This window comes from Mytilus galloprovincialis, chromosome 10, assembly GCF_965363235.1.
Source record: "Mytilus galloprovincialis chromosome 10, xbMytGall1.hap1.1, whole genome shotgun sequence".
NCBI lineage: Eukaryota > Metazoa > Mollusca > Bivalvia > Mytilida > Mytilidae > Mytilus > Mytilus galloprovincialis.
Genome location: NC_134847.1, coordinates 46,878,910 through 46,896,624, shown reverse-complemented (window position 1 = coordinate 46,896,624; position 17,715 = coordinate 46,878,910). Strand labels below are relative to the sequence as shown.

The following is a 17,715-nucleotide window of genomic DNA, read 5'->3' as shown; positions in this document are numbered from 1 at the left end:
AAAGAAAAAGTTACAATAAAAACTGAAAATAAAATTGTAATATTAAAATCCACTGACTTTATGTGTCACTAAGTTTTGAGAAAAATCAGCTGAAAGAATCTATGAATCTAGTGCAAAATGATTGAAAGACAAATTATGTATTTTATCTTAATTATTAAAAATATACCTTTGGCACAATGTTATCTATCTGGGTTCTAAGGTTAAAGGTCAAGGTTGAACCAACAGCTGAGCCATGTCGTCTGCCAACCAATACCAATATGGCTTCTGCTGGTCTCAAAAACCTACTGGTAAATTCTACATTAAGATGCAAAGATGATCTTGGTGCTATAGAAACAGTATCTCCTTTTGGAACTCTAAAATCTCTGGCATCAAGTCCAGCTATGAGAATTTGGTAGACTAAAGGCTTACCACTTGGGTTACTCAGTTTCACCTGATAAGTATAAAACATTGCCATGTTAGAGAAATAAATATTTTTTTAATTTTCAATTCAATTATTAATATTGACTGTAATGATACTTTTTAAATGCTTTTATTTTTACACTTAAACAATTTTATTAAACACAAAATAATACTTATGATCCACTTTAACTTCTTACAATGAAAAAACTAAATCTATAGAGCATTTTGAACATTTAGATAATCTAGACCAGGGCTCCCAAAAATTATTTGAGCCAGCCAGACATTTTATATCTGATCCCGATTTTAATCCCTAAGACTAAGTCACAAAAGGCAATTATGGTAATCAGATGGCCATCCCAATGATTGACATTAGATTAAAAAAAACGATACTTTGATATGAATTTGATGTTCTGACGTAATCTGTTAAATTGGCAGTGCATCATTCAAAGTGTGCACATCAGCATGCTCATATTTGCCTTAGACTCTTTATTTGTGCAAAATGACATTGTCAAAAATTTACTTTCGTTTTTAAAATCACATTTTCCTAAAACTGGACGATGACTTGACAATGGTAAAACATGGACCATAAATGGATACGTAAAATCTGTGTATGTTTATAAAGCATGACTGAGTGAAGAAAAATCAAGAAGCACTTTCAACGTTATTTCTTCAACAAAATACTTGAAATAAACGTTAGATAGGTATCAATGATGGTATAAGCATTTTTGAAGAAATATAGGATGCATAATTAAATTCCCCACCAGTGCACATGCGCACACATGTTCTAGTTCATACAACGAAGTTCTGACGATTTTTCAAGGTTTTAAATTTTTTATCAAATCATGTTTATAAATGTATTTCTTATAATTTTAATCTTTTGGACTAAATCAATTAGATAAACCTGCTGACATGTAAGAAAATAATTGTGAATATACCGATTAATTTATACGATGTCCGGTACTGAAAATAGTTTACCTGTCACTTGAACAGGAAGATTTCAGCTGTCTAACAACTAATTAGCCTGGATTAAAATTAAAAAGTATTGAAGTACGGGTTGTTTTGATAGTAATAAATCATCATTGTCACTTTTATGACTGGAAAAGTGGGGATTTTAAAGGCCAAAGGTTTGGTCAAAAAGATTGTGAATTATGTTAAAATGACAGAACCAGGTGCTCCGCAGGGCGCAGCTTTATACGACCGCAGAGGTCGAACCCTGAACAGTTGGGGCAAGTATGGACAAAACATTCAAGCGTGATACAGCTCTGAATTTGGATTGTGATCAAATTTTTGACATTACATGGTTTTTTTTTACACAAAACAAATGTCAAGATTTTACAAATCAATTAAAGATTTCTTCTTCAAACTTTTTAAATCTAAAATTAAATTGTTGACACAGCATAGGTTTCTGACACAGAATGAATGTGGTCTAATGAACTTAAAAGTTTTTTTTTTTGCCTTTGAGCAATTCACTATGCTGTTGAATATTAATCCTCTCAAAAAAATGTTTGAAGAAATTTTCTTTTTATTTATGAAATCTGAAATGAGAAAAATTTAACCCCCCCCCTTTTTTTTCACATCCCCGTTTCCCTTTTTCCAAAACTGATATCAATTCAAATTTCTAATGGAGTTTGCAACAATAACTACTCTTTTAAATACATCATAAAATATTAAAATGTAAAATAAAGTGCTTGTTATCACTGAATGGTAAAGATTGGTTGGTAGTAAAAGTGAAAATACATTGTTTATTGTATAAAACAATAAAAAAAACTTCATCAGCAACATTTTACATTGGCAAATTTTCAATGAAGTTATTTACATAAAGTTATTGGCAAATAAAAATAGAAAATGACATCATAGTCATGTCTGGCAAATGTCCAACATACATTATCTAAAAACATTTTAGATAAGATAAGGAAAAAAAGCTTCATCAGCAACATTTTATATTGGCAAATTTCCAATGAAGTTATTTACATAAAGTTATTGGCAAATAAAAATAGAAAAATGACATCATAGTCATGTCTGGCAAATTTCCAACATATATTATCAACTACTATTCTATACAAAGAAAGATAACTCCAATTGAAAATTAATTGCTATTGCACAATATTGTGCAATTAGATATTTCTTGCTATTGTGCAATACTGTGCAATTGAAAATTTCTTGCTATTGCACAATACTTGATATGGAATCCTGATTTGGACCAACTTGAAAACTGGGCCCATAATCAAAAATCAAAGTACATATTTAGATAAAGCATATCAAATAAGCCCAAGAATTTAATTTTTGTTAAAATCAAACTTAGTTTAATTTTGGACCCTTTGGACCTTAATGTAGACCAATTTGAAAACGGGACCAAAAATTAAGAATCTACATACATATAGTTAGATTCGGCATATCAAAGAACCCCAATTATTCAATTTTTGATGAAATCACACAAAGTTCAATTTTGGACCCTTTGAACCCCTTATTCCTAAACTGTTAGGACCAAAACTCCCAAAATCAAACCCAACCTTCCTTTTATGGTCATAAACCTTGTGTTTAAATTTCATAGATTTCTATTTACTTATACTAAAGTTATGGTGCAAAAACCAAGAATAATGCTTATTTGGGCCCCTTTTTGGCCCCTAATTCATAAACTGTTGTGACCTCAACTCCAAAAATCAATCCCCAACCTTCCTTTTGTGGTCATAAACCTTGTGTTAAAATTTCATTGATTTCTATTTACTTATACTAAAGTTATTGTGCGAAAACCAAGAATAATGCTTATTTGGGCCCTTTTTTGGCCCTTAATTCCTAAACTGTTGGAACCAAAACTCCCAAAATCAATCCCAACATTCCTTTTGTGGTCATAAACCTTGTGTCAAAATTTCATAGATTTCTATTCACTTAAACTAAAATTATAGTGTGACAACCAAGAAAATGCTTATTTGGGCCCTTTTTTGGACCCTAATTCCTAAAATGTTGGGACCAAAACTCCCAAAATCAATCCCAACCTTCCTTTTGTGGTCATAAACCTTGTGTTAAAATTTCATTGATTTCTATTCACTTTTACTAAAGTTAGAGTGCGAAAACTAAAAGTATTCGGACGACGACGACGACGCCAACGTGATAGCAATATACGACCAAAAAATTTAAATTTTTGCGGTCGTATAAAAAGCCTTGAAAACTGAAAAGAAGATGACCGTTTCATCCTTTGCTCAGCCGGACTTTTACCGGACATTATACAATTGTCCGGAATATATGACCGTTTTGGAAGCCCTGATCTAGACATAAGGTGATTTAGACATTGGCATACAATATCATAAATTATTACTACTAGAGATAAAATTTTGACATATAAGCACTATTTTGTTGTGTTACTGGTATTCTTTCTTAATGACATATATCCCCACATATCCCTTATTTTATATAACAGATAATACAAGTGATGTTTTCATATCCTAAAAAGTTACTTCTCAACCAATTAAAACTGGCCGCCATGAAGTAGCTCAAAAGTGGTGCTTAAAAGTGGCATTAAAACAACAAAAGTCATATCATATCCTAATAAAAATTTGTAAGGGTTCCATGGAACCCAGTGTCTCGCCTACTTTTGCTGTTAATTGCAGACTCAACAAAAATGAGGAAAAACATCAATAAAAATTTCCCTCTCGATACTGTCTTTTGATTGAAAGAAGCTTCCAAGTTTGGTAAAAAATCCAGGATAGTTTATGAATCTAATAAATGTTTTATAAACTTTAACTGCAGACTGTATGTAATGTTAACTGGAAGAAAAACTAAGTCCATTTATAAGTAAAATACGGAAAAAGTGAATTTTTTTTTTACAAAATTTACTTCTGAATAATATCTTATGATCAGAAACAAGCTTTTGTCTAAGTTTGGTAGAAATCCAGGATAGTTTAAGAAAGTTATTTAAATTTTAAAAACTTAAACCACAGAGTGAATGTTTTGTTTCTGGCAAAAAAACTAAGTCCATTTATAAGTAAAATACGGAAAAGCGGAAATTTATTTTTGCAAAATTTTCTTCTTGATACTATCTTATGATCATAAACAAGCTTCTGTCCAAGTTTGGTAGAAATTCAGTATAGTTTAAGAAAGTTTTAAAATTTCAAAAACTTTAACCACAGAGTGAATATTTGTGGACGCCGCCACCGCCGCCGCCGACGACAGAATGTAGGATTGCTTAGTCTCGCTTTTTCGACTTAAGTCGAAGGCTCGACAAAAAGCAAAAGAAAAATTGTCCAGTCCTAAAAGGGGAGATAATGAATGCCCTTACCTGTCTACACACAGACGTATGGAGTTGTCCAGTGAAGTCTAATGTGGCTTTTGGGATATACATTGGTAATCTCTGGTATAAATGTACACATAACATCAACAAGGAAATAGGATTAGGATCTGTTATATCTATTGCCTGAAATGAAAAATATACGAAGGCTAAAGTGAAGCCTGAGAAAGCTAAATTTGTAAAGACAAAACATATGTTGAAAAACTAATCTAAGGTTTCTTAGAACAAATAGTAGTCAATCATTAAGCCTGAACATTTTCTCAAAACTTTATTATTCATAAAATATTAACTGTATATATGAAAACTCAAAAAAAGACTTTGTATTAAAAAGACTTGAGAATTAACAAAAGTTGTTTCTTGAAAGATTTTTTTAAAAGTTCTGATTTATTATCTGTTGTTAGCTATTTTATCTTCAAATGTTAAAACACATTGTATCCTTGTGCATCCCTGACCTCATTTGCCCATATTCTCTAAAAAGTTGCAATTATTAATTGTCATTATTTGTAAAAAAAGATTACAGCTGTAACTGGAGAGCATGATTCTACATACAAAATCATCTTTGTCTCCACTGGGACTTGAACCTGGGACCTCTGTGTTGATCGACTGAGCTAAAGAGATACTACCTTCACCCAACCGCTGACAGCTAATTAAATATCTACCACATTTACTAAGGGAAGCAATCCCATAATACAGCACATACCTGGATATCATAATCTATTCCAGCATATCTCATGGCATTAGTAATCTTCAAAGCATTATGTAGACACTGTTCTGCTGTAGCAGGGTGTGTATACATATCTTGTAAGTGTGTCTTTATCTGCAAAAATAATATGAACACACTTATCATTGATTGCTTATCTTAAAAATATAATTCGACTAACTATATTGGGCCATAATGGCAATATTCCAAATTATGATTGGGTAACAAAAACCTTTCTTCTAAATATTTGATATGTTACTTTTTTTTTAATAGATTGAACTTAACAATGTGTGATTTTTAATGTGCAGATACGATAGAATTAATGTATGTAGGCTGCCAACTTGGGACAGACACAAAAATGTCGCGGGGTTGAACTTACCAGGAATGGCATGTGTGCTCCTAACACTGCACCCAATACTAGTCCATCCAATATATCTATGTCATAGTTTACTATCCACCTAGATGGGGGTATTCCACCTGAAAAAAAAGACAATGATAGTTATAATCTGTCCACATGAACATATATTTTTTTATCTTAAATCAGTCTATTGCTTTGATATTAAAATTATTACATTGGTTGCAATATGAATTACATTGATTTCCCGGTGAAATAAAAACCGATAAATTAACTCATCTGATGTCATACAATTGGCATTGTCAAGACGTTGATAACATCAGATTAAAACAAATTGTGAATGCTTAGAAAAAGATAGTTCCTTACATTTTCTACTTAAATTTCATAATAAAAGCAATTTGCCAATGTAAAAAAAAGAATAACTAATCAAAGAATTAAAATATCGTAATTATCAATGTCAATTCTGTCTGTGTGATAATTACAATATTATATCCCTACAAAAAAGTGCATGGGTATTTGGTGATTCTTATCAATTCTTTTCACCAATTTTTCTTTTGCGATAAACTGACCTTTAGGAGAATTGTTCCAGATCCTTTCCCTGTAATGTTCATAGTGATGATTTAACCAAGACAAGAGGATTCTTTCTGCCACGCTGTAGATGTTACTACTTAAAGGATCAGGGTTAATAGCCGGGATTTCTAGTGTTTTGTCTGGTGATGATGTGTTCTTCAAAGTCCTAGGTGTAACTTTGGCCAGGACTAATGTCTGAAATACAAATTCTTTTCTTAAAATTCTAAATTTTAATTTTCAAACATAGAAAATTGATTCTTTACTAAAGGCTAAAGCACAGGTTTTTAGGAAAATTTTAAAAAATGACTTTCCATGCATTTTAACTTACACTCTTCAAGATTAATCTATTCTTTAATCAGATATTTTCATTAATCTACTTCTGTAATGCTAAATATTTCAACTATTTTATAATATTTTTGCATAGATTTATAGTTTTGGTTTCTCTTGACTGAAAATATCTTAACTATCATGCATTGGAGCTTAAGTTAGAACTATTATATGAGTTCAGTCTTAAAACAAAAAATACATCTTTCAAGGTTAAATTTACTTTTGTAAGTGCAACTTTTACAGTATTTGACAAGCCTCCTCTAATGCACTTACACTGTATAAATTTCCCCTTCAAATTTCAAAAAAGGCATTTTTTTACCATGTACAACAAGACATTTTTTTCTACCTTATATAACTGTAGAAGTATATCAGTCCATGCTCTCTTAGAAACAGCTTCAAACACATCATCCTCAAGTTCCTCTTCAATATTAACAGCATTAGCCCCTTCATGGTCCCCTTGTTTTAAAAGATCTTGTTTCATCTGCTTCTGCATTTGTTTCCATAAATGGTAATCACGAGGCTCCATCAGGTATTCTGGGTTAATTGAAGCAATGCATGCTCCTTGACATCTAAAATATTATATTTGTAAATCAATATGCAATAAGAAACAATTAACAAATTTCAGTATGATTAGTTAGTTTCCATATTTGACACATTATATTTATTGAAAATTTTAAAATATAAATTTATACATTAGACATTATTAACCTATATAACATTTAAAGAAAAATAAGGACTAGTATGTGTTACCGAAACACAAGATAACAATAACAAACTTCAACATTGATCAGTTGTTTCCTCTGTTATAACAAACATAAACACTTTTGTTATGTATACATGAATTCAATCCACAATTTTGTTTATATTTGTTACAAAAGTTTAAATTGCCTGCCAATCAAATCACTAACAGAAGCACATGTAACCAATCAAAGTAAAAGAATTCAAATTATACAAATTATATGCAAATTATTTCGATATACTGACAGATTGACAGTTGAATCCACTAATACTCTGCTTGAGATAGATTATTGTGTATATACCTGATAAATGTAAGCAGTGTAGAATGCTGCCAGTAAACTTGTTTGTATTGTGTATATACCTGATAAATGTTAGAAGTGTAGAATGCTGCCAGTAAACTTGTTTGACACGTTCTACAGGATCTGAAGGCAGTCCAGCATTAATAGGTATTCCTGGAACAGATCTTCCTGCCAGATTGGAAATCATGTCATAGATTGTTTTAAATTCTTTCTTCAAATTGTTTGTGTCCCAGCTTCCAGCTTTTTTTGGCATGTCATCTTGGATGGGCTTTCTACTTATACCACTGGAAAGTAAGAAATAAAGAATTAGGTACAAGGAGGATTGTTTCCGAAAATGCTTTTTTATTTGTAATGATAAAAATAGAATAAAGGATCAATTGCTATAAATTTCTGTTGGCATCCTCTAATAATGAAAATAAAATTCCCCCACAAAACTTTTGAATTTCTTGAAATAGACTACATGAAGCATTTGATATCCCGAAAGTTCATTCATTTCAATTGCTTTTATAAAAACTATTATCTTGAATACATACCATCTAAGTGTATTAGGAATAACAATAGGAAACTGCCCTCCAGGCCATCCTTGTGAAGAAAACCATCTCTGATTGGCTAATAACACCTCCATGTGGAATATTCCCTCCTCTGTATCCTCATCCGGGAACATGGCTGATCCCAGTGACCTTGAAGCAAGGTCCTGCTGGGTACGACTCTGATTATACTCTGATCCAGATTGAGGTTTGTTCATGGCACCATCTCTGTTAATAGGTGTGTCTCCATTGGTGGAATCTGTAAACATTAATCAAATTGATAAAACAAATGAAACTGCAAGCTACTGCTCACTGATGATACCCCCGACCAAATATTTCTGTAAACAGGAAGTAGTTGAGAGATTAATCTGAAAACACATCACAAGGTATAGCTGACTTATATAAAACCCTGAAACTGGTTTTCAAAAAATCATTGTATTGTATTTCCTGAGAAAATGTGATGAAAATTTTCAGCTTGGTTAGCATGTGTAAAATGATGGAAGTGTTCGGTAAACAGTAAGTTGATGAGTGATTAATCTGAGAACACATCACACAGTAAAGCTGATTCATATAATTCCTGAACCTAAATTTCAGGGATCCTTGCATTGTAGTTCCTGAGAAAAATGTAACGAAAATGTTCAACTTGGCTTTCATGTGTAAAATGATACAAGTGGTCAGTAAAAAGGAAGCAGTTGAGTTGAATCTGAAAACACATCACACGGTATAGCTGTTATAAACCCTGAAACCAAATTTCAGAAATCCTTGAATTTAGTTCCTGAGAAAACAAGAATGTGTCCACAGTACACGGATGCCCCACTCGCACTATCATTTTCTATGTTTAAAGGACTGTGAAATTGGAATAAATTCTCTAATTTGGCATTAAAATTAGAATGATCTTATCAAAGGGAACATGTATACTAAGTTTCAAGTTGATTGGACTTCTACTTTATCAAAAACTACCTTGACCAAAAACTTTAACCTGAAATTTGCACTATCATTTTCTATGTTCAGTGAACCGTAAAATTGGGGTCAAAACTCTAATTTGGCATTTAAATTAGAAAGATCATATCATAGGGCACATGTATACTAAGTTTCAAGTTGATTGGACTTCAACTTCATCAAAAACTACCTTGACCAAAAACTTTAACCTGAAGCCAAAAACTTTAACCTGAAATTTGCACTATCATTTTCTATGTTCAGTGAACCGTAAAATTGGGGTCAAAACTCTAATTTGGCATTTAAATTAGAAAGATCATATCATAGGGCACATGTATACTAAGTTTCAAGTTGATTGGACTTCAACTTCATCAAAAACTACCTTGACCAAAAACTTTAACCTGAAGCCAAAAACTTTAACCTGAAATTTGCACTATCATTTTCTATGTTCAGTGAACCGTAAAATTGGGGTCAAAACTCTAATTTGGCATTTAAATTAGAAAGATCATATCATAGGGCACATGTATACTAAGTTTCAAGTTGATTGGACTTCAACTTCATCAAAAACTACCTTGACCAAAAACTTTAACCTGAAGCCAAAAACTTTAACCTGAAATTTGCACTATCATTTTCTATGTTCAGTGAACCGTAAAATTGGGGTCAAAACTCTAATTTGGCATTTAAATTAGAAAGATCATATCATAGGGCACATGTATACTAAGTTTCAAGTTGATTGGACTTCAACTTCATCAAAAACTACCTTGACCAAAAACTTTAACCTGAAGCCAAAAACTTTAACCTGAAATTTGCACTATCATTTTCTATGTTCAGTGAACCGTAAAATTGGGGTCAAAACTCTAATTTGGCATTTAAATTAGAAAGATCATATCATAGGGCACATGTATACTAAGTTTCAAGTTGATTGGACTTCAACTTCATCAAAAACTACCTTGACCAAAAACTTTAACCTGAAGCCAAAAACTTTAACCTGAAATTTGCACTATCATTTTCTATGTTCAGTGAACCGTAAAATTGGGGTCAAAACTCTAATTTGGCATTTAAATTAGAAAGATCATATCATAGGGCACATGTATACTAAGTTTCAAGTTGATTGGACTTCAACTTCATCAAAAACTAGCTTGACCAAAAACTTTAACCTGAAGCGGGACAGACGGACGGACGGACGGACGGACGGACGGACGAACGAACGGACGCACAGACCAGAAAACATAATGCCCCTCTACTATCGTAGGTGGAGCATAAAAATGTGACCCCCAAAATATTCATAGGACGGACAGATTTATACAAGAAACAACTAATTACAAAAGACAATTTTACAGGGCATGTAATAACTACTTTATAATACTTAGAACTAATTTAAACATTGTTTTACCTGTACCACTAGTAGATGACTCATAACTAGAGGAAGATATCTGGAAATTTGAACTTGTTGCACTGGTACTTGGTCTACTGTTATGGTTAGGGGAAGCACATGGTACAATGACTGCTTCTCCAGTATTGTTTACAGCCTCTCTAAAAGACATTGCTCTTCCTTTAGGAGAACCTCCCTGAAATATATATAAAGAGTTGTAGAATATCTTTTTTATAATTTTGTTTCTCTAAAATATCTAAACTATTTACAAAATAAAGGAATCCAGTTATTTACAAATATTATTGAAGATGGTTTACCAATGTCCTATTTGATTCTCTAGCTTTTAATTTGTATTCAGTTTTCTTTTTTTTCTTTTTTTTTAAGTGACTCCAAAGAAACCAAAAGTAGACAATTGCACTGTATGAGGGTAGTAATGCCCTTTATATTGAGGCGTCAAACGGTCATTTTCAGCTACCATTAGCATCAAAATGGTTAAAATTTTACCTTTTTTTGTCAAAATATCCTTATGATCCGTCAAAGGTCTCATTTAATGATCTTTACTGTCATTTTTTAAATTGAACTTAATTCAATTTAAGTTCTCATACACATCTTGTCATTCTGCAGTTATAGAAATTGGATTGCATTACTAGTATCATAAAGTAAATATATTAGGCCAAATAAAAATATATGTTTGGTTCCAGTAACCCTACCGTCCCTACTTTTTCGGCTTAAAAATGGCCTACCCTAAAGATTTTATTGTCATTTTTCATTAAGCACTGTTAAAGTCAGAATGTTGCTCCCATAGACTCAATGTAAAAAAAAACATAAATAAAAAAATTCCTACCTACCTACCCTAACTTTTTTTCAGATGTAACTGGAACCACACATACTTTTTTATTTGGCCTTACACAAAAAACCATTGCAATTAAATTTTCACCAATTTGACTCACTTGTTCACAGACAATTTGATGATCTGTTCTGTGTATTGCTAGGAATGGATAACATGTCAATAGGCAGTTATCAGCTGTGGCAGTTATGTTCAACCTAAATCTGAAATAATCAAATCATACATCAAAGAGAGGCGAAACAATCAAGAGGGACATTCAAATGCATAGATCAAAAATAAACTGACAACGCCATGGCTTAACCAGATGCTCCGCAGGGTGCATCTTTATACCTCAATGTAGACTAATTTGAAAACAGGACCAAAAATTAAGAATCTAAATGCATACACATATAAACACGTATAAAAAGAAAAGGACAGACAAATAATAGTACACAAGACACAACATAGAAAACTAAAGACTAAGCAACACAAAAGTGCACACACTGAAATGTCTTGCCTTCTTTACTAATCATTGATTTTATGTTGATAGTCCTAAATGTAAAGCTTTATTACAACTGTCACATAAACTTAACATTAACCAAGAAAACCAAACATTGATCAATGAACCATGAAAATGATGTCAAGGTCAGATAAACATGATAAACCATGCCAGGCAGACATGTACAGCTAACAAATCTTCCATACAACAAATATAGTTGACCTATAGCTTATACTTTAAGAAAAATAGACCAAAACACAAAAACTTAACACTGAGCAATGAACTGTGAGAATGAGGTCAAGGTCAAATAAAATCTGCGCGACTGACATATGATCATAAAATATTTACATGCACCAAATATAGTTGGCCTATTGCTTATTGTATTAGAAAAATAGACCAAAACTCAAAAACTTAACTTTGACCACTGAACCATGAAAATGAGGTCAAGGTCAGATGACACCTACCAGCTACATGTACACCTTACAATCATTCCATACACCAAATATAGTAGACCAATTGCATACAGTATAAGCAAAACAGACCAAAACACAAAAACTTAAATATAACCACTGAACCATGAAAATGAGGTCAAGGTCAGATGACACCTGCCAGTTGGACATGTACACCTTACAGTTCTTTCATACACCGAATATACTAGACCTATTGCTTATAGTATCTGAGATATGGACTCGACCACCAAAACTTAACCTTGTTCACTGATCCATGAAATGAGGTTGAGATCAAGTGAAAACTGTCTGACGGGCATAAGGACCTTGCAAGGTATGCACATACCAAATATAGTTATCCTACTACTTATAATAAGAGAAAACTTAACATTACACAAAATTTTAACTTTTTTTTCAAGTAGTCACTGAACCATGAAAATGAGGTCAAGGACATTGGACATGTGACTGACGTAAACTTCGTATCATGAGGCCTCCATATACAAAGTATGAAGCATCCAGGTCTCCTACCTTCTAAAATATAAAGCTTTTAAGAAGTTAGCTAACACCGCTGCCGCCGGATCACTATCCCTATGTCGAGCTTTCTGCAATTAAAGTCGCAGGCTCGACAAAAAACCCCACCAAAAACTGGGAGTGTCTCAGGTGCTACAGTGGTAAGCAGATATCAACACATTCTTTTACACTCGCACCCGCAAAGTGGAAAGGGATTAATATAAGTTGCAAAACTTGTTTCCCAATCCACTATAAACAAATATGTTTAAACTAAACAAGAAAATATATTTATTAATTTCTTCTGATTGTGTGTGTGTGTGTGTATGTAATTTAGTTAATATCTGATTAATTTATATCCTTTTCTTCATACAAATACTTGAAAAGAAGAATGTTTAGATGTTTGCTCTTGAGCAACAAGTACTTGAAGTGTAAGATATAAATTGTTTGTTTCTTTGTATTTATTGCTTAATAATGAAGTGAAAATTGCTGTTTCATCAACTTGGTCGATATTGAAAATTGCTGTTTGTGAATAGCACAGAGACTAGATATTTCTTTTGAATGTTGGGATAAGCAAAGTGACAGATGGGAAAGCGACTTATTTGCCCCAGTCACCTAGTAAGTTGAGCTCTGGAGCCATGTTATATTGGCCTTCTTTTGTTTTAGTGGAAACCGACCCAAATAGAGCTATACTTAAATAACCCTTATCCATACCTAATCCTACCTTTAAGTTCAGTAAAAAGTAAAAGAGTCCAGAGATATTTACTTACTCTCTCTTATCATCATCTATAAACTTGATAGGAGCACAGAATGATATAGGTCTAGGACTAGAAAATGTCACTTTACATGCTAAGGCACATGGCTCCATCTGTCCTTCATCTCCATTACATGGTCTTACTTCTGCAAAACAAAAATACAAAATATATTTCTTTCTTATCAAACAAAATTGTTCGTGTCACCAAAAAAAATATGAAAAAAAATGGGATCTTTATGTTAGATACCTTTATCAAAGAGTTAATTGTTTAATATACAGACCAATATGTTTGATAATTAACCATTCAAATTGCAAATAATTAAATTAGTTACAAATAAATTATTTATAATACCCAACTTCCCGATTACTAAACTCTACCAATTCAATCTCAGTTTTCCCAAGTGGACAATATGGTTAAGTGAGTAAAACAAACTTATTGCAATTAATGTCAGGTGCAAGAAGGAAAATTGTGTATAAATGTAGCTTTTTACCTACCTGATGACTCTAACCATGTGACTGTCAAAGGACAGATAGTGCTGCCATCTTCACATTCTACTTCTGGAAGTTCCACAACTACACCACTTTTTCTGAAATGATATAGCAATAAATATCAAACATTGAAATTCATATTGTAAGGACACATGGAGCTACAAATTTTAAAATACTACATATTAACAGTTTGCAGGAATATATCAAATCTAAATACACATGTAAATCATTCTGAGCCTCCTCATGGGGTTTTTGATTATGTGATTACACTAGCATGGCTGTTTTTAATGATTATTTGATTACCAGACCAAATATTTCATTATTATTTGATTATTTAATAATCTAAGACTGTATTTATGATTATTTGAATATCTTGTTTAAAAAAATTATTAATGATTAAGCAATTATTTTGGCAAAAGATTTGTGATTATGTGATAACTTGGTCACCCCTGTAATTGGACATGTTTCTATTTTTTACAAATGACTGAGCTTAACCATTTGTAGTGATTAGGAAAGTAGAGGAACATAGAATAAATGTGTAAAAACTATGGAGCTATTAAATGTGTTCAAAGTATAAAATTATCAAAGAACTTATTGTGGAGGAGCCAAATCAAGAAAGGATATTCGGGGTATACTTATTTACAGAAAAAGTAATCTCACTTCGTACCCAGAAAAATTTAACCACATATGTGAAAATGTCACAGCTTGGAAACCAGCTATCATATATATCCTAGTTTACGATATGGACTGAGCTACAGGAAATAACATTACCATTACTGCCTATGTAAAAACAATTAAAAATATTGCCCCAAAATGCTGTGTATTTACAACAGATATATATGTTATATGAATAAATAAACAAGACAAAATTAATTTCTGCTAAATAAATCTGATAATCTAGCTGACACTGAAGATGGCCAGCTGGTGAAGCATTGTGCGTTAAAGAGAAATTTGTTAGATCACAACAGAAAATAAACAATTTGCACTATTCAAAAACTTGAAAATTCTCATAAAACAACATTTTATAGACCATATACAAATCATTTTTTTACATCTACATAACTTTTGGAAACATTACACTTACTTGAAGTATTGAGCAGCCAAAACAGTAAATTCTGATGAGACTTCTGTCAGCAATGGAACTGGTGTCAGTACAATAGCCAAGGGGTCAAACCAAAGACGTGGTGACTTCATCTCAGCATAAATCTGGATATACTGGTATGGCTTCTCCTCATCATTCACTAAAACTGGTACCAGTATTTCATGTACACCTGGTTCCTCTGCAAATATCATTAAAAAGTAATTCAAATTAGTTAAACAATCAGTTTTTGCTTAACAAATTTGACTGTTCCTGAACTATGCTTTTTCCATATATTATAACTGACAGTAGTTTTAAAAGTGTGCTTTCATGTCAATAGCATGACACAGACTATCACAAAGTAATAGTAACAAGAATGTGTCCAAAGTACAAGGATGCCCCACTCCCACTATCATTTTCCATGTTCAATGGACTGTAAAATTGGGTAAAAAATCTAATTTGGTATTAAATTTAGAAAGATCATACCATAGGGAACATGTATACTAGCTTTCAAGTGGATTGGACTTCAACTTCATCAAAACTACCTTGACCAAAAACTTTAACCTGAAACGCACACTTTCATTTTCTATGTTCAGTGGAGAGTGAAATTGGGATCAAAAGTCTAATTTGGCTTTAGAATTAGAAAGATCATATCATAAGAAACATGTATACTAAGTTACAAGTTGATTTAACTTTAGCTTCATGAAAAACTACCTTGACCAAAAACTTTAACCAGAAACTCACACTTTCATTTTCTATGTTCAGTGGTCCGTGAAATTGGGGTCAAAAGTCTAATTTGGCCTTAAAATATGAGAATCATATCATAAGGAACATGTGTATTAAGTTACAAGTTGATTGAACTACAGCTTCATCAAAAACGACCTTGACCAAAAACTTTTACCTGATGCGGGACGAACGGACGAATGAACAGACAGACGACCGAACCCACAGACCAGAAAACATAATGCCCCTCTACTATCGTAGGTGGGGCATAAAAACTGTTCAAATGTTTAAGCGTGTGTAAAATTAAGCAATTTTCATTGAAAAAGGTATACGAAATAATTTTGGCGGATTCATAACTTTTATCAATACCTTTGTATGTACACTTTTAAATTGGCGGAATTTATTTTGACGAGTTTGTTCTATCCGTGAAAATAAGCGAAAAATAACCCGTTATTCGGTATATGTCAAATCAATGTTCAATCCAGGTGTTCACCAGGTAATTCTAATTAAATTGTAATAAGAACTATTTAAAAGAAATATAGACGTCATATGAATGCTTATACAGATATCAGGATGGTACATACTTGGACAGAAGATGATGGATACCCCTTGAGTTTTCTCTGGTTCAATTGTTCCTTCAATTCCTTTTGATTCTGTTCCACCCATAACAACAAATGGGGTTCCTGTAGGATGCACAAACTTTAATATGCCAAGATCTAGAGCTTTATTGGGCATGCTCAGGTCAAATGTCCATTTTATTGGCTGATCACTGTTGTTTACCATAACAGTACCCTGTAATACAAATTTTACACAAAAATCAGTGTCTGATATTTGTCAGGATAAAGATATATCTAAAATTAATGCCATGAACCATAAATGAACTAATTTCTACTATTCTCATCAAAAACTGAAAGAAAAGTATGTGGCATTCAGTATTAAATATTTTTTGTTTACTCTTTTGTGGCTTGAACAGAAAATTTACATCTCAGTAAAATGAAGCAAACCTATAATCATATTCATAATTTGGACTTTTTCTATCAGTTTGGATGAGAACAGAATAAATTTTTCAACCCATTTTACATGCAGTTAATTAAATTAATTTTTATAACCTTTTCCATACAATTAAAATATATGCTAATTAGTTTCAAATCCTATGGTGTTTCATTTTCCTTTCACCTAATTTCTGACCAAAAAAAGTTGTTGGACCATAGTATTCCTTTAATTTAAAGTATACTTTACCTCTAAATGTTTGTAACTAAACCTTTAAAGGGAGATAATTAACTCTATTTTTCTTAATGAAGGATTCTATTGGAGATTTTGATAGAAAATGATTCTAATAGAGATTTTGATTAATAGAACTAAACACATATCTATAAGATTAAATCTAACAATCCTGTAAAGGATAGATCCATGTACCATAATGTAATTCTTCTTTTTACTATCTGCAATTACTTCCCTTTATTAAGAGCTACTCCGATATATGTGCAGGCAGTTATAATTTTATTTGCAACTATTTTAAATTTTCAAATAATTGTTTGTTTCAAATAATTGATTGTGAAAAAAAATATCAATAAAATATGCAAGATAGACCATTTTTCTAGGGTGGAGATAGGCAACTCTTTCAATAAGGAGAAGTAACTGATGCAGACAGAAGAAAGAAAACTGATTGTAGAAGGAGTACTAGTCTACAACAACTTGCTACTTGCAAACCAAATGTCTAACTAACATAAAACAAAATGTGTTTCTAACCACTAGTATTGACTAAGAGTAGGTTTCTAAGTTCTGATTGTAGTAAGAAACAGATTAGAGTAACAGAGCTAAGATTCACTTTTTTTTCATATTTTTGAATGCAGACTTTTGATATCCTAAATATCTATATGGTATACAT

General features: G+C 32.0%; 1 protein-coding gene across 5 annotated transcripts in view; it reads right to left on the bottom strand.

The window, feature by feature from the left end:
- The window catches only part of LOC143047673 (cilia- and flagella-associated protein 47-like), a 60,715-nt gene that overhangs the window by 23,251 nt on the left and 19,749 nt on the right, over nucleotides 1-17,715 (bottom strand). For all 5 annotated transcript variants that reach the window (XM_076220859.1, XM_076220863.1, XM_076220861.1 and 2 more), the window contains 14 exons: nucleotides 16,412-16,619; nucleotides 15,111-15,306; nucleotides 14,033-14,124; nucleotides 13,554-13,683; nucleotides 11,456-11,555; nucleotides 10,527-10,701; nucleotides 8,204-8,456; nucleotides 7,733-7,954; nucleotides 6,980-7,202; nucleotides 6,306-6,501; nucleotides 5,761-5,858; nucleotides 5,382-5,498; nucleotides 4,673-4,807; nucleotides 167-430 (listed from right to left, as the gene is read on the bottom strand). In XM_076220859.1, the coding sequence (XP_076076974.1) occupies nucleotides 167-430; nucleotides 4,673-4,807; nucleotides 5,382-5,498; nucleotides 5,761-5,858; nucleotides 6,306-6,501; nucleotides 6,980-7,202; nucleotides 7,733-7,954; nucleotides 8,204-8,456; nucleotides 10,527-10,701; nucleotides 11,456-11,555; nucleotides 13,554-13,683; nucleotides 14,033-14,124; nucleotides 15,111-15,306; nucleotides 16,412-16,619 (2,409 nt within the window). The remainder of the gene's footprint in view (nucleotides 1-166; nucleotides 431-4,672; nucleotides 4,808-5,381; nucleotides 5,499-5,760; nucleotides 5,859-6,305; nucleotides 6,502-6,979; nucleotides 7,203-7,732; nucleotides 7,955-8,203; nucleotides 8,457-10,526; nucleotides 10,702-11,455; nucleotides 11,556-13,553; nucleotides 13,684-14,032; nucleotides 14,125-15,110; nucleotides 15,307-16,411; nucleotides 16,620-17,715) is intronic.